This window comes from Nomascus leucogenys, chromosome 14 (genome assembly GCF_006542625.1).
Source record: "Nomascus leucogenys isolate Asia chromosome 14, Asia_NLE_v1, whole genome shotgun sequence".
NCBI classification, from domain to species: Eukaryota; Metazoa; Chordata; class Mammalia; order Primates; family Hylobatidae; genus Nomascus; species Nomascus leucogenys.
Window position 1 is genome coordinate 8,477,329 of NC_044394.1, and position 26,122 is coordinate 8,503,450.

The 26,122-nt window shown below is 40.9% G+C and overlaps 2 protein-coding genes across 6 annotated transcripts in view; one reads left to right on the forward strand and one right to left on the reverse strand.

The window, feature by feature from the left end:
* Window positions 1-6,493, forward strand: part of PPM1E (protein phosphatase, Mg2+/Mn2+ dependent 1E) — a 225,692-nt gene extending 219,199 nt beyond the window's left edge. Inside the window, exon 7 of the mRNA XM_003272323.4 lies at window positions 1,300-6,493. Within this exon, the coding sequence (XP_003272371.2) occupies window positions 1,300-2,354 (1,055 nt within the window). The 3' untranslated portion in view covers window positions 2,355-6,493. The remainder of the gene's footprint in view (window positions 1-1,299) is intronic.
* Window positions 3,974-26,122, reverse strand: part of TRIM37 (tripartite motif containing 37) — a 113,042-nt gene continuing 90,893 nt past the window's right edge. For 2 of the 5 annotated variants that reach the window (XM_030827901.1, XM_030827899.1), the window contains one exon: window positions 23,654-24,201. In XM_030827901.1, coding sequence (XP_030683761.1) covers window positions 23,855-24,201 — 347 coding nt within the window. In that variant the 3' untranslated portion in view covers window positions 23,654-23,854. Of the gene's footprint in view, window positions 4,247-20,623; window positions 21,895-23,653; window positions 24,202-26,122 lie in introns of those variants that run through there. The other 3 variants (XM_030827902.1, XM_030827904.1, XM_030827903.1) reach the window with 3 other exon arrangements.

A 26,122-nucleotide genomic window follows, 5' to 3' on the forward strand; every position in this document is an offset into this window, starting at 1 on the left:
GCCACTGCACTCCAGCCTGGGCAACAAAAAAATTTTAAAAAAAGTGAATGAGAGTCCCTTGTTGTAGTCATAAGCTACTCGGTTACCTCATAGGCTAAGGACCCTTTTGCTGCGCTCTCACAAGGTACCTAAAGGAATGTAATCAATGTAAACAATGAATGGATTTGGAAGTGCTCTGGATCTGAAAGTCCTAAATGATCAATTATCTCAGTAGTCTAGTGATAGAAACCTAGTTTAGTGTGGGCCCGAGGTCTGCAGTCTCACTCCTACCCCAAGCACCCTGCTCTCCAACTGCACATTACTCCCTAACAGTTGCCTCTGCCTTTGCTTATCCTGTTCCCTCAATTGAGGCAACTTCTCTGCCTGGTGATAACTAACTTACCCTTCAGGACCAGCTCAGATGTCATTCTGTGAGAGGATGAGCTAAGCAAGAAAAGGAAGAGAGAAAGGCCCAGAAAGACCTTGGGTTCTCACAGTTGTTAATAAGTGGGGAAATGCACAATAACAACAAAGACAGAAGTGGGGTGATCGATGATCAGAGCCATATGAAGAATATGGCAGTCTCTAAATATAAGAGAAAAATGGCCATACATTTTGTCTGTTCTCTAGAAGTTACAGGTAAAGCACCATTAAAAAATAGAAAGCCAAGTGGGTTGGGAATCAAGAAAACTGCATTCAGCTCCCATGTGTGAGGCCTTGGGTCAGCCACATAACTCTTCCTGGCTTAAGGGAGTTAGACTTGATTTATAAAATCTCGTGTAACTCAAACCTTCCTTCTTGCTCGCAGCATGAAGCTATTTATTGATTTCTAAACAAGAATAGAACAAAAATTATTTAATGAAGAGAATGATCAGAGCTTTGGTTTGTTTCTTTCAATGTGGACTTGTTTTCAAATTTCAATTAAATCAAAACCACCTGCAAAAGAACAGATCTACTGAATCAACCATGTCTTCCTACACAGTGTACTGAATTTTTCAGTACAGCAACCAACTTAGATCTGACATTGTTGTTACACTCAGCTAGGCCTAAATCATAGCCAGAGGCGCAGATTCAGAGTCTAAGCTGGGTAAGGACTTATGCCCAGTAACTAGCAATTATTTAACTGGGAGTAAGGAGTAAGCAGATCTGATTACCAGAGAATTTAAGTATTTTGTCAAAAACTATTTTATAAATTCTTTCCAGTCAATTCAGTTCACAATCCAGTAAGTTGTGATCAGAGTCATGGCATTGGTCATAAACATTCTTAGCATGCAAGGTAAAACAAAGGCTAATGATGCCCCTACACTCTGCTTCCCGCAGGAGATGCTGAACATAAGCCATATATCTGTGGGGATGCAGATTCTGCCTCCACTGTTCTGGATGGGACCGAAGACTACCTCATTCTGGCCTGTGATGGCTTCTATGACACCGTGAACCCTGATGAGGCAGTGAAAGTTGTGTCCGACCACCTGAAAGAGAATAACGGAGACAGCAGCATGGTTGCCCACAAATTAGTGGCATCAGCTCGTGATGCTGGGTCAAGTGATAACATCACGGTTATTGTGGTATTCCTGAGGGACATGAACAAAGCTGTAAATGTTAGTGAGGAATCAGATTGGACAGAGAACTCTTTTCAAGGAGGGCAAGAAGATGGTGGGGATGATAAGGAGAATCACGGAGAGTGCAAACGCCCTTGGCCTCAGCACCAGTGCTCAGCACCAGCCGACCTAGGCTATGATGGGCGTGTGGATTCATTCACTGATAGAACTAGCCTGAGCCCAGGGTCCCAAATCAACGTGCTGGAAGACCCAGGCTACCTAGATCTCACACAAATAGAAGCAAGCAAACCTCACAGTGCCCAGTTTTTGCTACCAGTTGAGATGTTTGGTCCTGGTGCACCAAAGAAAGCAAATCTTAATGAGTTAATGATGGAGAAAAAATCAGTTCAGTCATCATTGCCTGAATGGAGTGGTGCTAGAGAGTTTCCCACTGCTTTCAATTTGGGTTCAACAGGAGAGCAGATATACAGAACGGAGAGCTTGTCTCCTGTCTGTTCAGGGTTGGAAAATGAACAGTTCAAATCCCTGGGAAACAGAGTTTCTAGATTGTCTCATTTACGCCACCACTACTCAAAGAAGTGGCACAGATTCAGGTTTAATCCAAAGTTTTATTCATTTCTCTCTGCTCAAGAGCCTTCCCACAAAATAGGCACTAGCCTGTCCTCACTTACTGGAAGTGGGAAGAGAAATAGGATAAGAAGTTCTCTGCCATGGAGGCAAAATAGTTGGAAAGGGTACAGTGAAAACATGAGGAAGCTCAGAAAGACTCATGATATTCCATGCCCAGATCTTCCTTGGAGCTATAAAATAGAATAATTTTTCTTTCAAGTAGGTTAGCTAGCTCTCCCCCAATAAAAGTACCACTATCAGAGTAGAAACAAGGTAGACATTTCTAAAACATATGTGCTTCATTATGAATCCATGGATGGCTCAATTCTTAAATGTAAATAGATCTCTAGGAAACTCAAAGTACAGTGTTTTCAATCTAAAAAAAAGTATTGGCAGTTTCACTCACAAAATTACACAGCTGGTCCCTGTGATGTGTCTCGACACCAATACACAACCCCCTTCCCACCATCCTTCATGTCACTAGATACACAACCCCCTTCCCACCATCCCTTCAGTCACTAGTGGAAGCTTTCAAGTTAGTTATTTCAGTCGGGATATACAGTGTTGAAATCTCAATGCGGTTGAAATCTGGTCTGATGTGCCTAATTTATCTGTGGAAAATTTAATGCTGAATTAAATTTGGTTGGGAAATGTCCCTCAAAATCCTGGGCACTATGAAGGAACCCCCTGCCCCCTCACCTTTTTGGGTAGGTAAAAGACTAAAAGCCATATGGATTTTAACTGATAACAATGAAAGTGGTAAATCAGTTTAAAAGTGTCATATTCTCAGACTTGTGAGGCGGTTTATAGTCAGAAAGAGTTACGGATTTTTTTCCTGTAACATGAAAGATTGTGAACTTTTTTTAAATTAAAAAATGTTTCCTAGGGCTGTAGTTATTTGGGAGTTTCATAACCTGTTATGGTGCTTTTGGTGGAATTTTTATTATTTAGCATTTTAGGAGACCACTGTCAACTGGTTTTAATCTATGATGCTAATGTGTTTTCCACTGTACCCTCATCTCAGGAATAAAACTGCTTTAACGGAGATGATGTCAGGTACAAATACACTATAGAGTCAAGATGCCATTTACAAAGAAAATCAAAAGCATTTCTATATTTTGTCTTTTTTTAGTTCAGACAGCAAAGGCATGTACTACTATAAAATACAAAGTGATTTTAGAGAATGAAAAATGCTTCTTTTATCTTCTCTAAAATTATTTCCCCCAAGGGAGTGAAGTAATTGGAATGAAGGAGGCTGAAAGTATTGCCTAAAGTGAGCCCAGAGGCCACTGAGAATGCAGATTACTGACAGCCAGGTCTGTTTAGTTGTAATTGGAAGACACATCAGTGTCCTGCTTACATGTAGCTTCAGACTGCAGAGACAGGACATGTGCTTTTCATTTCAATATTTAGTTATATTTGATATTTTGAAACGGTCTGCTTTTTGCTATTTCTGCAGTTTCAAGCTAGAAGCATGTTGTCAACTAAAGACAACAAACTATCAGATTCATTCATTCAGTGAAGCAGCCTCTGATTCTCTAAGAGTCACGAATGTCTTGGTGTTACCCTCCCCTAGTCCTAGTCAACCGCAGACCAGCCCGGCCAATGCCTATGGGTGGCCCCTCTGGAGTGCTCACTCACAAGGGTGAGTGCTCTCGCTAAGAAGTGTCCCCCGCCTAATCATGTGTTTATAGGATAGTACACGTTCCCCAGGCCCATAACAGAGGACTAAAATCTCTTAATTTTAAAGACACAGATGACTGGCATATTTTGGGTACCTGTATAGCTATATCAAATAGACAAAAACAGCTTCACTTTAGCAATGATCAGATTGTTAATCTACAGATTTTATTTTTAAAAATTTGGATGTAAGTAGAGACTTTCGGTATTTGTTTTCTCTTGATTTTGAAGTCATTTCTTCTTCTCACATCTGTGACAAATGGTTGAAAAGGAGTCAGCATGGCCCCAACGATAGCGCTGGAACCTTTTCATCATTCCGAGGCTTTGCCTCATACATGGTCCTCACTCGTATCTGTCACTTTCTGAAGCCTAGATCTTGTTAACCCATCAGGTGCAGTGTCAGTTTCAAATCAAATTATCTAAGAAAACAAGAAAACAGAGGCAGCAGACTATTGGTACACATTATAGTCCAAAGTGCTTAGTGAAGTAAAAAAAAAAGCTTTTTAAAATTTCTGTTGTCTATTGGTAATGTTTTTGATCAGAATAAAGAAGGTAAAGGGAAAAAGTTACACGTGCTAGGCTTTCTCAGTGGGGAAAAAAACGGCTGGATAAAACTGGGACAAACACAGACCCATCTTTAAGGGTCCGGATTTTGTAGGTCCGACTACACAGCAGTGTTAACTCATTTCTCATGCCATTAGCTCTCTACAAAATAAAGCAAAGTAGTTCTAGTGTGGTCGTTATAAATTGTGAAAAATAGCAACTATTCATTTGTTCACAACATGCGTATTTATAGAGTAGTTAGGTACCATTTGTAAGGTAAATCCTTTAAAATTCTATAATACATACTAAAATAGTGGTTATTGGTCTGATATATGCTGCTCTTGGTTCTATAAACTAGATAAAAAGCAGTGCTTTGTGAAATGCAGTGTTCTCTCTTAACGCCACTGGTGATAGGAAGTAGTTCCCTTCAGTTCAAATCTTGTGCCCTTATTTGCTGCTTGCTGACGTAAGCAATAAGTAACCCTCTAACTAATGGTATCTACATATTTCTGTAACTTGTATTTAATGATGGTGTATCTGGTGATTGTAAAAATATTAGACAGATATAAAAGTATCTATATAATATCTATAAACTGTTAATGCTGAGGTATAGTCTGTGAATTATGTGTTTTGTATTTTTATTCATTGTGTAATTTAGTGGTGGTGAAAGTTCTACACTCAATCCTTAAAGAGTGGCAGTATCCCTTTTTCAATTTAACATGGTCTGCATCAATCTGTTTGCCTGCTAAACAAGTTTTGTTAGAATAGGAAATAGTAAAATAAATCCAAACAAGAGTGTAGTATTGGTTAGGGAAACAGACTTCAGGTCACCAACTGAAGTCATTACAAACTCCTTGTACATTCACTGTGAGTTTCAAAGGGAGTCAGTCCCTAATTTAAAGGTTTCCTTCGTTTACTTTCTAGATGTGTACTTTTGAGGGATATGAGGTTAGGCAACATTACAGCAACACACACTGGGGCTATTAATCCCATTTAGGTCTGTACTAAGGAGGATGGGTAGAAACACATGTATATACCTTTTCTTCACCTAGAAGTGCCATCCATTGTCCTTGAATTATTAGGATTAAAGTTACTGTTGCATTTAGGAGGCTCCTTGAAAGTAACACCTTTTCCAAGGACAATGGCAACCATGTCAATGTCAACACTGAGTCTAACTTTGACCACATTTATAGTGGGATAGTGTCAATACTGCATTTTCATGACAACCACACTCCACTACTGGAACACTGTGCCAGTGAGAACTGCAACATCCAGTGGGCAGATGAAGATAATGCATGGCCAAGTTCAGTGTTTACAGATAAAACTGCTGTGGTTCAAGTACTTCCTTCCCCATCAAATCCTTGCTAAGGCTTTGTGGGAAAATGATCTAAATTATTGTTTTAATTTTTAAACCTAATTTATTCACTCAGTGAACATTCTTACCTAAGCAAGGCTATAAAAGGGAATACTACTGTTCTGTCCACACTTTAATTTGAGACCATTTTTCTTTGAATCGTAAGTTAGCAAAAGAAATTTTTTTCACCTTTGAAAATCACGTGATGTTAAAGGACAAATGCCCACTCTTCTATTCTGATCTGCAAATAGCTTAAAAATCTCTTGCAAAACAAAGTAAGATACTGCCAGTATTATAACACAATGATTTTCCAGACAAATGGTATGGTGTTGAAAAATAACTGTTACTTCCTATAGCAGCATTTTATCTTCTATTTTGAAGACTATTTATTGTACTAATTAGAAAACATGAAATAGGACAGGGAACTCCAGACTGACACAGCAGTTGTTTTTGAAAAGGAAATAAACTTTGATGAATTAGATAATCCAGATACATCATTGTAAACTCTTACTCTAGGTGCTCTTTGGTGAGAGACAGGCTTTGTTCTCTTGTTCATAACATTTCTCTGCAAAGAATTCTCTATGGAGTGAAGCGAATGAAGTGAATTATTTCTTACCAAATAATCAATTTACAAATCTCTACATCTCACTGTTGAGTTCAGTTGTAGTCATGAGTGATCCTTCATATTTTATTAAAACTGTTCATTCAGGTAAGGAGTATGTTGAAATTTTGCCAATTATCTTAATAAAACCCGGCAATTTAAAAACCACTAGTCATTTGTCTTTTTATTTAAAGGAAAGGTAAGTTATTTAGGGTTTAAATTTGTGCAGATTTCTTCAGAACTGGAAAATAAAATCCTGAGATGGACGTTTTCTTAAGCTTGGAAGCTTGGAACATTTAAAAAGAAGATTTGCTAAATGCTGCTGTAACATTATTTTACCCTAGAAGAGAGGTATTTAGCCTTATACATGTTCTCTTCATCAGCTGAACTGCGAGGAGAGGGAGCGGTGTTAGAATCCTAAAAGAAAAGAGGAACCGGACCTGCCAAGGACTAAGCGGTGGGTCATCAAATCTCCCAACTACTTCATTCTTAGAACTCTGCATCTAACCAAGCTTTCCCCTTTTGCGTAGCCTCTCTGAGTTTCAAGCTAGAAGAAAGTAAGGAAATCATCAGGTGAGCTGTGGTGGAAAGCCTCCCAAGGATTATTGATAAGTGAGTAAAAGGAGATAGAGACAAAAAGGAGAATGTGAGGGAGGGAAGTCACTTACGACACCTGCATCTGAAGGGAGGGAACTGACCTTACAAACGAGTCAACCTTGTCAATACACTGCACTGTTCTCCTGCCTACCAGTAAGGAAGGCCTTTACAATTAATTTTACATAGTTTCAAAGATCTTCAACTCCTAATTCCCTAAATTCATTCAGTCCTTGGCATGACTTTATATAGAACCAAATGAACAATTGAGAAAAAAAGGTGAAGTTTTGAAAGAAGGACATATTTGAAGGGGTTTACTAAAGCAGGGAATGACAAAAAAAGGAACATTTTGATTAGTAAGTGTTACACTTGAAAAAATTCCCTAAAATACGGTATTACTTAGATCAAAAGGAACAGCTCTTTCTGAAGGAGCAGCACACAGCAAGACAGAAGGGAACCACTAGGTACAGTAAAATCATTTGAACATCATAGAAATTTACCCAAGTTACCAAATTATCAGAAACAACGGTCTGTACTGACAAGCTGCGTAACTGAGCATTCCCCCCACACCCGCCCCCTGTTGCTGTCAGTGTACATCATTTCATTTCCTTTCCTTCTTTTGAGATGGAGTTTCATTCTCTCACCCAGGCCGGAGTGCAGTGACATGATCTTGGCTCACCACAACCTCTGCCTCCCAGGTTCAAGCGATTTTCCTGCCTCAGTCTCCCAAGTAGCTGGGATTACAGGTGCCCGCCACCACACCCAGCTCATTTTTTTATTATTAGTAGAGACAGGGTTTCACCATGTTGGCCAGGCTGGTCTCAAACTCCTGACATCAGGTGATCCACCCTCCCACCTTGGCCTCCCTAAGTGCATCATTTTCTTTTTGATTGCAAGTTTCTACCTGTCTTTTTTTTTTTTTCTTTTTTGAGACAAGAGTCCTGCTCTGTCACCCTGGCTGGAGTGCAGTGGTGCAATCTCGGCTCACTGCAACCTCTGCCTCCCAGGTTCAAGCAATTCTCGTGCCTCAGCCTCCCAGGATGCTGGGATTACAGGCATGGGCCACCATGCCTGGCTTTGGTATTTTTAGTAGAGATGGGGTTTTGCCATGTTGGCCAGACTGGTCTTGAACACCTGACCTCAAGTGATCTGCCTGCCTCGGCCTCCCCAAGTGCTGGGATTTACAGGTGTGAGCCACCACGCTCGGCCCCATCTGTCATCTTAACAGCAATTAGTAAAGAACACTTTTTCTATTGTGCTTTAGGGAACCTCCTTTTGCTTGGCCTAGGAATAACCTTATGGAAGATCCCTTATTTACATTTCAAACAAGTCACATTCTTTTCTGACAGCCCCAACTGTTGAATATGTTTAGTGAGAAGTGCTCTTCCCTGGGCAGTTGGTTGAGCCTGCCTCTTATGCTGAGCTGTAGGATGCTCCCCCAGTCACGCCACCTCCAGATGAAGTGTGTCCTTTCCTCATTGTGCAAACAAGGGCCCTCACACACAGGTTCTATTTGATTTTTATAATCTTGCTTTAGGACCAGGGAAACAAATGTGAAAAACTGTCAAGAATGATACACATTTGGAGAAGCCATTTTCCAAATGAGTAACTGGAGTTTAACTAAAGATGATGAAAAAGTTGTCCCTGCTAGTCATTACACTGAGTAGTATGATAGCTACAGGATTAGGGGTGGCCAATTAAGCCAAATCGAGTTGCTACGGGCTCACTAGGTCAAATGAAACCCAGTGGGAGGTGAGCCTATGGAGCAGCCTTTCCCAAATGCACACCAGGAGACACTGACTGACCTGAAGGTCTCGGGCAAGGACTCTGGCCAGCAGGGTCTACAGAGCAGGAATGGAAAGGAGACTCCCGGTCGACATGCCAGCCAGAGAAAAGGATTTTAGAAAGAGAGCAGCCCGTACTATTGATGCCCCAAACTACACTGTGGCTAATCTTATCATTTGCTCTTAAGCATCCCTAAGCAGAGTTCTAAAACTTCTATAAATCTAGACTATGAAGGCACGTATTGGTAGATGTGAGAATGAGAGGTAGAATGAGGAGAAATCTAAAAATATTACCACATAAAAATTCAAATGAATATGCAAAAAAGAAAATAGCTCTTGGGGTTTTCTATTTCCCAAATTTTTCTAATCTTATCACCTTTATAATTTAAACATTAAATTAGATAAAAAAATTAAAAATGGCTCATTTTCTGAATTCTGGTTTTAGGATTAATTACATTCATGTTTTACATTCAATAAAATGTGTATTTTACATATATATTTTTTTAAATCACAGCACTTCCAGCTTCCACTCTGGGATGTAGGGGTAGAAGGAGCATTTCTTCTACTCTTACAATGCAAACGAGCCAGATGAACTATAAATTAGGACATTTTTTCTAATCCATTGGAAAGCTGAGGTTGCAGAGTAACCAAATGGCCCCAAATGGAGAGGGGCAGTTGCCTGAAAGGGGAGAGAAGACATTAGCACTAGTTTCGTAGGGTCGTTGTAAACAGACACTGGAAAGAATAAGCTAGCTAAAAGTGATGATTGGTGAAGGCAGAATATGGGCTGCAGGAGTGTTAAGACCCGGGGGCCTGCAGAAACTAGGGGAGTCGCCCTATCTTGCAGGCTTTTTCTTTACAACCTCTACAGGGGCTCAGAGAAAATACTGTAAAGAGCCCTTAGAAGTGTCAGCTGTGACGCACACCCAGGGGAGTATACAGAGGCCCTGGGCGTGGGTAAAGGAACTTACCATACCCTTTCTCTCATCTCACGGAACAAAAGCATCCTATGAGGGAAAAGGGGCACAAATACTGTTGCCATCTGGACATCGGTGAAAAGTCACTGTGGCAGAGGGAAGGGACTATGGAAGAAAAGCCCCATCCCGGAGGAGGGGGCAGAAATATCACTGGGCCCCCAATTAGCTGGGAGGGGGCAAGTAAACCGAGACCCTCCCAAACCTAGGGACACAGTGCCTAAAACTGCAACCTAATCCAAGAACGCCAGCCCCTCCCCAGCCCCCATTACACTTCAAGAAACAGCAGAGTATTTCCAGGAGGAGGACAGCAGAGCAACGGAAGCACAGAGAGAGACCCTCTTGGAGACCCAGCACAAAGCTTCTGAGCCTGGAAACTCGGTCTGAAACACAGTGCTCTGGTATCCAACACCAATCAGAAATACAATGTATCATCACAGGAACTCGAGCCGACTAAGGATAATCATAGCAAATCCAATCTTGAACCAAGCACAACTCCTAACTACTATTAGATTGGCATAAAAGTAATTTTGGTTCTTGGCATTAAAAAAATGCGAAAACCACAATTACTTTTCCACCAGCCATAATACATTAATTCAACCTCTGCCAACAAAGGTCTTAGCAGCAGGAAAGGCCTCCTTACTTTCAGGTGTAAAAACTATTCACCAAAGTATCTTGTCCTATGTGAGATGTGTCGCTATTAACAAAATATATAGAGTCATATGAAAAGCCAAGAAGAAAACATTCTGAAGACATGAAACAATCATCAGAACCAGACTCAGATAACAGAGATTTTGGAAGTAAGAGAGAATTTTAAATAATAATTGTTTTGGGAGGCCAAGGTGGGAGGATTGCCTGAGGTCAGGAGTTCAAGACCAGCCTGGTCAACATGGCAAAACCCCGTCTCTACTAAAAGTACAAAAATCAGCCAGGCGTGGTGGTGCACGCCTGTAGTCCCAGCTACTCAGGAGGCTGAGGCAGGAGAATCGCTTGAACCTGGGAGGTGGAGGTTGCAGTGAGCTGAGATTGTACCACTGCACTCCAGCCTGGGCGACAGAGCGAGACTCTCTCAAAAAAATAAAAAATAAAAAAAATTATGGTTAATATGTTAAGAAAAATGGTGGATATTATGCAAGATCGTATGGGTGATTATAGCAAAGCAATGGAACCTATAATTAAATATTAATAGAAATGTAAGACATGAAAAATGCCATAACAGAGATGATGAATGCCTTCAGTTGGCTAGTCAGTAGGCTCTAAACTGCTGAAAAGAAAATCAGTAAAACTTGAAGTTAACAAAAATTACCTTAACTGAAACACAACAGAAAAAAATGAAGGGAAAACAAAATCAACCCAGAACGTAATATACAAAAGCTGTGGGACAGTATCTGTGTAAAATATGCACAACTAGAATCCTAGAAGGAGAAGAGAAAGATAATGGTTAGAAGAAATATTTGAAGAAATAATGGCTTAGAGTTTTCCAAAACTAATGACAGACGCAAGACCACAGATACAAGAAACTCAGAGAACACCAAGCAAAGCTAGGCGAGGTGGGTCACACCTGTAACTGCAGCACTTTGGCTGGCTGAGGTGGGAGGATAGCTTAAACTTAGGAGTTCAAGACCAGCCTGGGCAATGCAGTGAGACCCCCCTCTGAAAAAAAAAAATTAGCTGGACATGGTGTGTGGCTTGCATTCCCAGCTACTCAGGCTGGAGGGTTGAGGCTGCAGTAAGCTGTGATCATGCCACTGCTCTCCAGCCTGGGTGACAGAGCAAGACCTTGTCTCAAAAAAAAAAAAAAAAAAAAGGTTGGGCGTGGTGGCTCACGCTTGTAATCCCAGCACTTTGGGAGGCCGAGGCGGGCGGATCACGAGGTCAGGAGATCGAGACCACGGTGAAACCTCGTCTCTACTAAAAAATACAAAAAAATTAGCCGGGCGTGGTAGCGGGCGCCTGTAGTCCCAGCTACTCGGAGAGGCTGAGGCAGGAGAATGGCGTGAACCCAGGAGGCGGAGCTTGCAGTGAGCTGAGATTGTGCCACTGCACTCCAGCCTGGGCGACAGAGCGAGACTCCGTCTCAAGAAAAAAAAAAAAAAAAAAAAAAACGGCTAGGCATGGTAGCTCACACCTGTAATCCCAGCACTTTAGGAGGCCAAGGCAAGCGGATCACTTGAGGCCAGCAACTTGAAACCAGCCTGGAAAACATGGAGAAACCCTATCTTTACTAAAAATACAAAAATTAGCTAAGCATGGTGGTGCACGCCTGTAATCCCCGCTACTAGGGAGGCTGAGACACAAGAATCGTGTGAACCTTGGAGGTGGAGGTCGCAGTGGGCTGAGATTGAGCCACTGCACTCCAGCCCAGGTGACAGAGCGGAACTCTGTCTCAAAAGAAAAAAAAAATCAAGGCTGGGCCCGGTGGCTCATGCCTGTAATCCCAGCACTTTGGGAGGCTGTGGCAGGTGGATCACAAGGTCAGGAGTTCAAGACCAGCCTGACCAACCTGGTGAAACCCTGTCTCTACTAAAAATACAAAAATTAGCTGGGTGTGGTGGTGCACGCCTGTAATCCCAGCTACTCAGGAGGCTGAGGCAGGAGAATCACTTGAACCCGAGAGGCAGAGCTTGCAGTGAGTCCAGATCATGCTACTGCACTCCAGCCTGGGCAACAGAGTGAAACTCCATCTCAAAAAAAAAAAAAAAAAAAAAAAAAAATCAGAGCACACCAAGCAAGGTAAATACCAACCACACCACACCTAAGAAAAAGAAGTTTCCTGGCCAGGCGCGGTGGCTCACGGCTGTAATCCCAGCACTTTGGGAGGCTGAGGTGGGCAGATCACCAGGTCAGGAGCTCAAGACCAGCCTGGCTAACATGGTGAAACCCCATTTCTACTAAGAATTAAAAAAATGAGCTGGGTGTGGTGGTGCATGCCTGTAGTCCCAGCTACTCAGGAGGCTGAGGCAGAAGAATCACTTAAACCCAGGAGGTGGAGGTTGCAGTGAGCTGAGATTGCGGTATTGCACTCCAGCCTGGGCAACAACAGCGAAACTCTGTCTCAAAAAAAAAAAGAAAAAAAAAAAGAAAAAGAAAAAAGTTTCCTCCTAGTTGGTTACACTGGTGAATTCTACTAAACAGTTAAAGAATAAGGCCAGGCAGGGTGGCTCATGCCTATAATCCCAGCAATTTGGGAGGCCAGGGCAGGTGGATCACATGAGGTCAGGAGTTCGAGACCAGCCTGGCCAACATGGTCAAACCTTGTCTCTACTAAAAATACAAAAATTAGCTGCACGTGGTGGCAGGTGCCTGTAATCCCAGCTACTCAGAAGGCTGAGACAAGAGAATCGCTTGAACCTGGGAGGTGGAGGTTGCAGTGAGCCGAGATAAAAAAAAAATAATAATAATAAATAAATAACACCAATTCTACACCCCTTTTTCCAGAAAATAGAACACTCATTTTATGAGGTCAGCATTACTCTGACACCAAATCACATGAAGACAAAATTTCAGACCAGTATCGCTCTGAATATAGATGAAAAACTTCTGGCAAAATATTAGCAAAACAAGTATCATTACATACCTATTAGAATGGCTAAAAAATGGCTGGTTAGCTCAGTTGGTTAGAAGAAAAACCAAAAAGAATGGCTAAAAAACTTCTGGCAGTGCCAAATATTTGTGAGATGCAAGTGGAACTCTCATGTGCTACTGATGAGAATACAGAATGGTATGTCACTGTGGAGGTTGGGCAGCGTCTCAGTGAAGTTAAAATTCTACTTACCATATGACTCAGTGCAATGAGTGCTCACACCAACTACCCGCAGTTAGGTCAAACTGTACAGGTTATGGGCAAAGTCTTCCACAAGACTGCCCTCATTCCAGACACAAGCTCCAAGTTCCGGGATCCTGAGGCCACCCTCACTTCTGACCAGCTGATTACAAATTTGGGCATATTTGCTATCCTACTCATGTTTGATAATTGACTAGAACAACTCACAGAACTCAGAAATGCACTTATGATCAGAGTTTCATTATGACAAAAGGTTACAAATAAGCCAGCTAAAGTAGAGATACACATAGGGTAAGGCCTGGTAAAGTCCCAAATGTGAAGGCCCCTTGACTTCAGGACAACTTACTCTCCAGGCACACTGATATATATATATATATATATATAAAATATATAAATAGAGTACTTTCAACCAGGGAAACTCACTCAAGCTTTAGTGTCCAGTTTTGAGATGGAGTTTCACTCTTTTTGCCCAGGCTGGAGTGCGATGGCACAATCTCGGTTCACGGCAACCTCCACCTCCCGGGTTCAAGTGATTCTTCTGCCTCAGTCTCCCAAGTAGTTGGGATTACAGGCATGTGCCACCATGCCTGGCTAATTTTGTATTTTTAGTAAAGATAGGGTTTCTCCATGTTGGTCAGGCTGGTCTCGAACTCCCAACCTCAGGTAATCTGCCTTCCTCGGCCTCCCAAAGTGCTGGGATTACAGGCGTGAGCCACTGTGCCCGGCAAGTGTCCAGATTTTTTACTGGAACTTCCTTATGTAGACATAACAATCATTGGCAATGAGTTGAACTGGGCTATCACGTGGGTCAGAGCCGCAGCAGCTCTCTAATGACACCCACAGCATTTCTGGTGTAGCCAGCCCCGATCCTGAGTCATCTCATTAGCATACACTAGCAAGGCCCGCCATAAATAACTCCTATCACTTGAGGAATGCCAAGGATTTAGAGGGCACTTCCCAGGAACTAGGACAAAGGCCAGACAAATTCTCTATTACACACCCAGCAATCCTGTCCCTAGGCATATATGGTTTGGCTGTGTCCCCACCCAAATCTCATCTTGAATTCCCACGTATTATGGGAGGGACCCAGTGGGAGGTAATTGAATCATGGGAGCAAGACTTTCCTGTGCTGTTCTTGTAATATTGAGTAAGTCTCATGAGATCTGATGGTTTTATAAGGGGGAGTTTCCCTGCACAAGCTCTCGTCTGCCACCATATGAGATGTGCCTTTTACCTTTTGCCATGATTGTGAGGCCTCCCCGGCCACGTGGAACTGTAAGTCCAATAAACCTCTTTCTTTTGTAAAATGTCCAGTCTCCGGTATATCTTTATCAGCAGCATGAAAACAGACTAATACAGCATGTAACACTCTAGAGAATAAAAGCTTACACTCACACAAAAATCTGTACCCAAATGTTTGCAAGAGTCTAATCACCCTAAACTAGAAATAACCCAAATGGACAAATGAATAAACAGTGGTATATCCACACAGTGGACTACTACTGCTCAGCAATAAAAAAGAAGGAAGTGCTGACTCACACAAGATGAGTGAAACTTAACTGCACTTTGCGAAGCAAGAGGTCGAACTGTGATCCCGTTTACATGACTCTGGAAGAGCAAAAACTAAAAGGGCAGAGAACAGATCAGATCAGATCAGTGGTAGCCAGGAGCTGCAGGGAAGGGAGGTGGTTACCTATAAAGGGCCAGCACAGGGGAATCTTGGGGGTGACTGAAATGTTCTGTATAGTATTGTGGTGGCGGATACATGGCATTTGTTGAAACCCACAGAACTGTATGCCAGAAAGACTGAATTTTAATGTATGTAAATTTACAAATTAACCAGGATATGTGGGGGAGGACAGAATGTAGACCGTAACAGATGAACCTAACTGTTACACCAATGAAGCACAAAATCACAATGAAGGGAATGGGAAAGAAAAGAACTAATGTAATTTTGAATCTAAGGACCTAAATATCTTGGAAAAAAATGTTATGACACAACACTGAAAAGCTAAAGACTAAAAGAACTGTATACAAGCACTGTATTTCAGGTGGTAAATTTGTTTTTTGTAGGGCATAGCCTGGAATCCACAGGAGGCCAACGGTTCTGAAGCTACTTGTATATTAGGGTTGAACAAGTACATACATATATCGTAGCTGAGAGCTAGGCTTCTGTCAGAGAAAGGTATTATAAATAAGAGGGAAGGCAAGAATGAGGCCTCTGGAGCTGAACTGTTACCAATATAGACTCAGTCATACTCACACACACACAGATATGTACAGAAATACATGTAAATGTGTGTATTCGCATGAGTAACTATACAGTCAGCCCTCTATATCTTTGGTTTCTGCATCCATGGAGTCAACCAACAATGGACAGAATTTATTTTTAAAAAATAATAAAAAATATAGCACAATAATTTACATAGCATTTACATTGTAGTAGGTATTACAGGTAATCCAGAGATGATTTAAAGTATCTGGGAGATCAGGCGTGGTGGCTCACACCTGTAGTCCCGGCTACCTGAGAGGCTGAGGTGGGAGGATTGCTTGAGCCTGAGACTTCATAGCTGCAGTGAGCTATGCACAGCTGTACCCTAGCCTGGGCAACAGAATGAGACCCTGTCTCAAAACCCAAAACAAAGTATCCAGGAGGATGTGCACAGGTTACATGCAAACACTATGCCATTTTATATAAGGGACTTGAGCATCTGTGGACTTTGGTATCCACAGGGGGTCTTGGAACCAATCCCTCAAAGATACTGAGGAACAGCTGTCTATATACATTTTCTTTCTTTTTTTTTTTTTGAGACAGAGTTTCGCTCGTTACCCAGGCTGGAGTGCAATGGCACGATCTCGGCTCACCGCAACCTCCGCCTCATGGGTTCAAGCAATTCTCCTGCCTCAGCCTCCCAAGTAGCTGGGATTACAGGCATGTGCCACCACACCTGGCTAATTTTGTATTTTTAGTAGAGATGGAGTTTCTCCATGTTGGTCAGGCTGGTCTCGAACTCCCGACCTCAGGTGATCCACCTGCCTCGGCCTCCCAAAGTACTGGGATTACAGGTGTGAGCCACTGTGCCCGGCCATACATTTTCTTTTTTTTTTTGAGACAGGGTCTCACTCTGTCACGCAGGCTGAAGTGCAGTGGCATGATCTTGGCTCACTGCAACCTCTACTTCCCAAGTTCAAGTGATCCTCCCACCTCAGCCTCCCAAGTAGCTGAGATCACAGATGTGCACCACCACACCCAGCCAACTTACATTTTCTATCTATCCACTGAGTGGGACTAGAAGCAGTGACAGCCTAATAATAATAAATATGTGGCATCCAAATCTTTGTTTCTAGATAGCATTCTCCAATAAAAAGAAACAAGAATGAGACATATAAAAAGGGCACAGGAGCCAATCTGGAAGAGTTTCCAATGGCTAAAATTAGAACAAGCCAAGCTACAAGATATTAACAGTATTGAGTCATAACTCAAAAACAAAATAAATATCCATCATATATAGATATATAAAGTAGCTGATATAAATAAGTAGCTAAAATTACAAAAATGGGGAAGAAGGGACTTTTCCTTACAGCATTCTAACAAAAAACATAGAAGAAATTACTGAATTAGAAAAGTACCATTAAAACATAGAGTAATAATTCCCATAGGCAAGATCGACTACTAGGTGCTAAAATTAGTAAGCAAGAGTTTTGGCTGGGCGCAGTGGCACATGCCTATATTGCAGCACTTTGGGAGGCCGAGGCGGGTGGATCACTTGATGTCAAGAGTTCGAGACCAGACTGGCCAACATGGTGAAACCCCGTCTCTACTAAAATACAAAAATTAGCCAGGCGTGGTGGTGCGTGCCTGTAATCCCAGCTACTTGGGAGGCTGAAGCAGGAGAATGGCTTGAACCAGGGAGGCAGAGGTTGCAGTCAGCATGCCACTGCACTCCAGCCTGGGCGACAGAGCGAGATCCTGTCTCAAAAAAAAAAAAAAAATCAACATCAGGCCAGCAGTGCACCTGCAATCTAGCCTGCAATCAACCCAGCACTTTGGGAGGCTGAGGCAGGGGGATCGCTTTGAGCTCAGGAGTTGGAGGCCAGCCTGGGCAACACGGTGAAACCCTATCTCCACAAAAAATAGAAAAATTAGCCAGGTGTGTTGGCAGACACCTATAGTCCCAGCTACTCGGGAGGCTTAGGTGGGAGGATCACTTCAGCCTGGGAAGCAGAGGCTGCAGTGAGCCAAGCTGGTGCCACTGCATTCTAGCCTGAGCAACAGAGTGAGTCTCCATCAAAAAAAAATAAAAATAAAAATAAAAATAAAAAAATAAATATATATATGTGTGTGTGTATGTATGTGTATATATATTTATAAATCAACATCATATCCCCCCCCCTGATGTGATGCACTGAGAAGGGCCTTCCCAATAATGCATAACCTCAATTTAAGAAAGCATCTGACAAACCCAAATAAGAAGAACATTTAATAAAATAACACCTCCTCTTCAAAAATATCAAGGTCATGAAAGCAAGGAAAGGCAGAGGAGCTGTCATATACTGAAGGATCCCGAGGAAACATGGTAACAAAATACAATGTGGGATCCTAGACCGGATCCTAGAACAGAAAAAGAGCATTTGTGAAATAACTGGTGCAATCTGAACAAATTCTGTAGTTTGGCAAACAATATTGCAACCAGGATTAACTTCTTCTTTTTTATTATTATTTTTATTATTATACTTTAGGTTTTAGGGTACATGTGCACAATGTGCAGGTTTGTTACATATGTATCCATGTGCCATGTTGATTTCCTGCACCCATTAACTCGTCATTTAGCATTAGGTATATCTCCTAATGCTGTCCCCTCCCCCCTCCCCCAACCTCACAACAGTCCCCGGAGTGTGATGTTCCCCTTCTTGTGTCCATGAGTTCTCATTGTTCAATTCCCACCTATGAGTGAGAACATGCGGTGTTTGGTTTTTTGTCCTTGCGATAGTTTACTGAGAATGATGTTTTCCAATTTCATCCATGTCCCTACAAAGGACATGAACTCATCATTTTTTATGGCTGCATAGTATTCCATGGTGTATATGTGCCACATTTTCTTAATCCAGTCTATCGTTGTTGGACATTTGGGTTGGTTCCAACTCTTTGCTATTGTGAATAGTGCCACAATAAACATACGTGTGCATGTGTCTTTATAGCAGCATGATTTATAGTCCTTTGGGTATATACCCAGTAATGGGATGGCTGGGTCAAATGGTATTTCTAGTTCCAGATCCCTGAGGAATCGCCACACTGACTTCCACAATGGTTGAACTAGTTTACAGTCCCACCAACAGTGTAAAAGTGTTCCTATTTCTCCACATCCTCTCCAGCACCTGTTGTTTCCTGATTTTTTTATGATGGCCATTCTAACTGGTGTGAGATGGTATCTCACTGTGGTTTTGATTTGCATTTCTCTGATGGCCAGTGATGATGAGCATTTCTTCATGTGTTTTTTGGCTGCATAAATGTCTTCTTTTGAGAAGTGTCTGTTCATGTCCTTTGCCCACTTTTTGATGGGGTTGTTTGTTCTTTTCTTGTAAATTTGTTTGAGTTCATTGTAGATTCTGGATATTAGCCCTTTGTCAGATGAGTAGGTTGCAAACATTTTCTCCCATTCTGTAGGTTGCCTGTTCACTCTGATGGTAGTTTCTTTTGCTGTGCAGAAGCTCTTTAGTTTAATTAGATCCCATTTGTCAATTTTGGCTTTTGTTGCCATTGCTTTTGGTGTTTTAGACATGAAGTCCTTGCCCACGCCTATGTCCTGAATGGTATTGCCTAGGTTTTCTTGTAGGATTTTAATGGTTTTAGGTCTAATATGTAAGTCTTTAATCCATCTTGAATTAATTTTTGTATAAGGTGTAAGGAAGGGATCCAGTTTCAGCTTTCTACATATGGCTAGCCAGTTTTCCCAGCATCATTTATTAAATAGGGAATCCTTTCCCCATTTCTTGTTTTTGTCAGGTTTGTCAAAGATCAAATAGTTGTAGATATGCGGCATCATTTCTGAGGGCTCTGTTCAGTTCCATTGATCTATGTCTCTGTTGTGGTACCAGTACCATGCTGTTTTGGTTACTGTAGCCTTGTAGTATAGTTTCTTAGTTTTGATCATTGTTCTGTGATTATGTAAGGCATTAACAAAAGGAGAAGCTGGGCAGAGGGTATACGGAAACTCTTGCACAATTTTAGCAACTCTTCTGCAAATCTGAAATTATCTCAAAATTAAAAGCTAAAAAAAAGAATAATCTTTAGGTTTTAAATTATTAGGTATCAGAATGTTGGTTTTGCTGCAAGTGAGATAAAGTGGAAAAGGCACTAGACCAGCAGTTCACCCCATCCCTGCCAGTGGTGTTGAACCTGAAGAGAATCGTACAACCTCCCTGAACCTCAGGCTCCACGGCCAGACAGGTTTGATACAGAACTCATCTACCTCAAAGGTTACTTAAGGATCAATGACACAAGTAGTTAAAGTTGTCCAGAAAGGACATGTTCACGGACAACACAAGCATCAATTTATCTCTAGCCCTAAGAGAAAACTCTATTCAGGAGAGATTTTCCAGGAATGAACTTGAGATAAAATACTAAATACAGAAGCAAGGTAATAGCAGACTGTTCTTCAGCAAAAAAGGAAAGGTTATAAAAATAAAAATAAAAAACCATGCTGAGGGCTCTATCAGGGTACAGAAAGAGCAAGAAAGTAGGACAAGCAGAGAGTGGAGCAACCGGTTCTTCTCCTGTGCCTCTTCCTTCCCTCTCTGCTACCTAAAATTTAGCATAGCAGACTACATCAAGGAAGAGGGAAAACAGTGGTGTTCCCGACATCACCGAGGAACTCGGAGCAGCTTTAGTATATAAGATAGCTTGGAAATGAGGGAGAAACTACTTTCCTGTCCTAAAAGCGAACAGGTCTGAACTAAAAGCTATCGTCTCTGAAAAAATCTTTTGGCCTTTCAGGTTTATTCTAATTTTAGAATGACTGGGATCGATGCTAGGCATCACTCCTCACCATGAGACTAAACACAAAACAAACTAATCAAATGTTTGGATCTTCTCTACACTACTAATGAGGCAATGAGTAGAAAAAAGGGGTTTCTGGTCCCAATTTAATAAATAGCAGAGGCATATTTTCTCAAGTTGATTTTATTAACAAAAAGTGCAAACTATTTTGAACAAAAGTAAACTATGAGTCACAGCATTCAGCAAGACATCAGACACGGAAGAGTGAACAATATTCACTAAGTAAAAAACAGCAGATGAGATGTCTCTCACATGATACTTAATTATTCATGCTTTTTCAATAGTCTCTTAGTCAACTTTCAGTGTAATTTTCACAAATATATAGCAGCTCAAACACAAACGCAGGAGCACAATGGCAAAGTTTGGCAACTGTTTTGGGCTAATTATGAGTATGAAAGAACACCTTGTATCACAGTTTCACGTTCATGTAAGCCACTGTGCAACACGAATGAATCTTTAAATGTGTTGACACTGAAATCGATGTACAACTAATGAAAATAAAGAAGAAAAGGGGGCTTTAAAATATTTGTTGCACTACAGTCGTATAGTAAGAGGCAGAAAAAAAATGAAAGAATTTTAAATAATATTACATGTGTCTACAGGACCAGGAACGTAATGAATCCACGTTGACTTAATTCATTTAAAATTACATTTGTAGAAGTCACACAACAGAAAGATTCCATGTGGTTAAACAGTGTGCCTGTACTTGAACAAGTGAGAGAAGATACATACTCCAAAAAGGAGATTCAGTCTAGTGTTACTTCAGTTATTCACATAAAGTGTCTACAGGGCAGAATCTCTTCAAAAGCAATTGTTCACTAATCTACAGGCACTAACGGAACTGTAATTAAACTGTAATTAGAACCCCAAATATAAAGATGATTATTTAAACACAACTAAGCTCTAGCCAAAGACAGTAGAGCACCAATGCCGGGCGGGTTACTGACGGCATGCAGGGCCTGGAGGTACATTTTCTGGCAGTTAACCAGCCTTCTGCTGTAGTAGACAAACTGCCTTTTGTGAATGTACAAATTTGCTAAATTAATAGAGAACTACATTGTTATTTCCTTACAATACAAAGAACTCTTCCCATACTGTTTTTCCCATGTACTACTGCTGTCTTAGACTAAACTGTGCCACCTTCCAACAGTTTCCAAATTACTATTTCAATAGGTCGAGATAATGAAAAAATAAGACCAAATCTGATTATCTGACTGATGACAAATTTGAGCACCAACTACAGCAAAATTCAGGGTCAAGGTAGCTTGCAAGTCAGTTCTCTTGATTTGGCAATTACCTTCCACTATTTTCATCTGTATTGAAGCTGAGATCTTCAGGGCCTATTTGTTCACCATCAGGAAAACTGGAATGTGTATCTATGATTAAAAAATAGATAAATAAATAATTTAAAATTTAAAAGCATATAATATAACAAGGGGAGTATTTTCCTTCCCAAGTCTTTAAATGATCTTACTGTGTTATTTAAGTGATAAAGATGTGCTGGGTTGTGAATAAATCTCTGTCTTCAGAGAATTTGTGATCTAAGTCAGGTATAAGCAAACACAAAGGAAAAATAAAGGAGAAAAAAACAAAATATGTAATAGACACCCACAATTAAAAGATGACAAGAATTGTCTCATTTTGTCCTCCTGGGGACAATCTGGGGGCAGCTTAAAAAGGGAACAAGAAGCAATGATGTATATTCTCAAGATTCAAGACCTTATAAACATAAAACATATTTCAAAGCCAATTAAACTCCGCATGCAAGTATCACTACAAAAACCCACCAGCACTCCAAATAACTTGCACAAAATTTGGATAATTCTTTTAGAAGCAGAGGAAGTTACTAAAGATGCCTTAATACTTACAAATCATAAAATGCTTGGTTCTGTATTGAAAAAGATACCAGAACACCAGGAAAATATGTAAAATATAAAGCAGACAATTAGCATAGGCTTGACAATGTTGTCACTCCAGGATATCTTGCAGAGGAATGTTCAGATTGATTATTAAGGCCTCTGGGTAACTTTAAATGTGTATTCCTCTAACTTGACAGTATATCCTTTTACTGATTAATCTGTATTCCAGAAAACTGCTTCACAGCAGAATGCTTATGGTATATCCACATGAAAGAATATTAGGTTGCCATAAAAAATGAAGTTTATGAAATTTTAAATAACATACAAATATATTTAAGTGAAAAAAGCAGAATAAAAAACTATTTATAAAATATTTAGGTAGGGCTGGCATGGTAGCTCACACCTGTAACCCCAGTACTTTGGGAGGCCGAGGTGGGCAGATCACCTGAGGTCAGGAGTTCGAGACCAGGCTGGCCAATATGGCGAAACCCTGTCTCTACTAAAAATTACAAAAACTAGCTGGATGTGGTGGCACGTGCCTGTAGTCCCAGATACTCAGGAGGCTGAGGTGGGAGAATTGCTTGAACCCAGGAGGCATAAGTTGCAGTGAGCTGAGATTGTGCCACTGCACTTCAGCCTGGGAGACAGAGCAAGACTCTGTCTTAAAAAAAAAAAAAAAAAAAAAGAAATGCAATGCAAATAAGAACAGAAGAAAACAAGGGAAAATATTAATAGCAGGTTTCTCTTGTTTTTTCCTAATAACTTTTTTGGGGGTAGGAGGGAATAAAAATTGATTTCATAATCTGCATGTATTTCTAAGTTATTTTTATTTTAAAAGGTTAAAGTTATCTGACAGCAGGCTAGAAAAATCTCTGAAAAGGAAAAAAACCCAAACATCTGAAATCTCCCCAGGGGTTGGCAATCATTTCCTATGAAGGGTAAATATTTAGGCACTGTAGGCCACAAATGGACTCTGTTGAAAATTCTTCTTTGGGCTGGGCATGGTGGCTCACGCCTGTAATACCAGGACTTTGGGAGGCCAAGGCAGGTGGATCACAAGGTCAAGAGTTCGAGACCAGCCTGGCCAACATGGTGAAACTCCATCTCTACTAAAAATACAAGAAAATTAGCCAGGCGTGGTGGTGTATACCTGTAATCCCAGCTACTCTGGAGGCTGAGGCAGGACAATCACTTGAACCCAGGAGGCGGAGGTTGCAGTGAGCCAAGATCACACCACGACACTCCATCCTGGGTGACAGAACAAGACCCTGTCTCGGGGCAAAAAAAAAAACAAACAAAAAAGAAACACAAAGAAAATTCTTCTTTGTTTCTTTTGCTTGTTTTTTTAAGACTCTTTACAAAGTAAAAACCATTCTCAGGTCACAGACTATACAAAAGCAGGTTGTGGACCCTGTCTCTACCCAGTAAGTAGCACTCGTTAGGTGCAACCAAGCCAAATATTACCGGCTGTGTTCTTTCAGTACTCACCATAATAGTTTACCAAAGAATGTTGTCTCACAAATGACGATAATTTAAAAAAAAAAAAGAAGTAGAAGCAGAAGAAGCAAAAGCAGCAGAGCGGAAGAAGTAGAAGTAGCAGCAGCAGAAGAAGAAGAAGAAAGAGAAGCGGCAGCAGCAGAAGAAGAAGAAAGAGAAGCGGCAGCAGCGGTTTTATTAATCTGTGTAAAATGACATCATGTGTTGCACCTTCATCCGGGGGCTGTGTCATGACCATGAAGGAGTCGTGAAACCCGCCCACGCTGGTGTGCTCTTCCTGCTCCTCATTCTCAGTGTCACATTCAATGTCACTGTCGCTACTCATTCCTGGAAGGAAGGAAGGAGAACATGTTTCTGAAAAGAAACCACTGTAGTAAAAGGAAACAGAAATCTCCGTATCTGCTAAACTGAGATTCCTGTTGAATTTTACATGGAATGCCAAGAATTCAACAAACTAAACACTAACAAAACAAAGACAAAAGTAACCACACAAACCTCGATTCTCTAGCTATTTAGAGCGGTGGTTTTATTTGTGTTCTCAAAGTTTAAAATTGCCCTTTCCATAGTACCTGAAAGTTATCATTTGAAACCAGCATTAATTTTATTATACTGATAATACTTTTTTCCAAATCACTGTTTTTTTTCAGTCACAAGAGATAATAGGAACTCTTTTAATCCTGATTCATTACAGAAATAATTATATTCCCTAGCCTAAAACATAAATATAAATGTGTTATACAAATCCGCATGGTACATGAATATTAGAAATTCTGGCAATTCTAATAATAAATTAGTTTGTATTCTAACTGAGCATCTAATTTTTTTGTGTATGCCGGTTGATTTTTATTTATTTTTATTTTTTGAGAGACAGGGTCTTGCTCTGTCACCCTAGGCTGGGCTGCAGTGGCCTGATCATAGCTCACTGCAGCCTCAAACTCCTGAGCTCAAGGGATACTCCTGCCTTAGCCTCCCAAGTAGATAGGTCCACAGGTACATGACACCATGCCCTGCTAATTTAAAAATTTTTTGGAGGGACAGGGTCTTGCTATAATATGTTGCCCAGGCTGGTCTCAAAATCCTGGGCTTGAGAAGAGATCCTCCCACTTTAGCCTCTTACAGTGCTGGGATTACAGGCCACTGTGCCTGGCCACATCAGCTGATTTTTAAAAGAATAATTCTATAAAAAGTATTTGTTTCAGCAAGATAGCAATCAAGAAAACCTGAAAATCTTTCTGCTACAAATCCTTACAAATAGCAAGATAAAATATAAATGTAAAACATTATTTTAATGAACAAGCACATTAAAAGGCAGAAAGGAAATCCACAAGTGTCAGAAACAAAGAAGGATAAGGAACTTTCATTAGTGGGTCAGGGACCACAGTTGCCCTGGAGAGCTTCCTGTGAGGATTTTTAAACACTGACTTGGGATAGAAGAACTGAAAGTGAGACTAAAACTCCACCCCCTGCACAATGTTAAAATTTTTGTTTGTTTTCTTGAGACAGGGTCTCACTCTGTTACCCAGGCTGGAGTACAGTGGTGCAATCATGGCTTACTGCAGCCTTGACCTCCCAGGGCTCAGGTGATCCTCCCACCTCAGCCTCCCAACAGGCCTGTGCCATCACACCTGGCTAATTTTTGTAATTTTTTAGTAGACATGAGATTTCGCCATGTTGCCCAGACTGGTCTTCAACTCGTGAGCTAAAGTGATTCACCTGCTTTGGCCTCCTAAAGTGGTGGCATTACAGGCATGAGCCACCATGCCTGGCCAATGCTAAAATTCCTATTGAAAGAACAGACTAGAAAAATGTCTGCCTACTGGCATAGGAAAACAGCAAGGAATTTTGTCTGTTTCCACTGGGCTCTGAAGAGGGGGGAAAAAGTCTTACCTCAAAATTCAAAGTAAGATTTATGTGCCTAATTTCAGTTTGATATTTAAGGTTGAGGTTCAAATTTCAAGAAATTAACATAAAAATTGTTCAGGAGCTAGTATTATTTGAATAAAGGAAAAGTAAAATCCTCTCTGGAAGGAAGGTTCTAGGTACAATGGAGTAAGCACATTCCACTCTATCTTTCCCACTGAAAGTAGCAATAAAACCTGGAGAGATGGGTAGCATAGTTATTTAAGGATATTCATAGTTATTTACTTTGAAAAGTAAATAGAAACAGGCATACTGATGAAGCCTGAATTTGAATGACAACAAAACTGGCAGATTAAAACAAGACCTAGAGTCTTATTAAAAAAAAAAA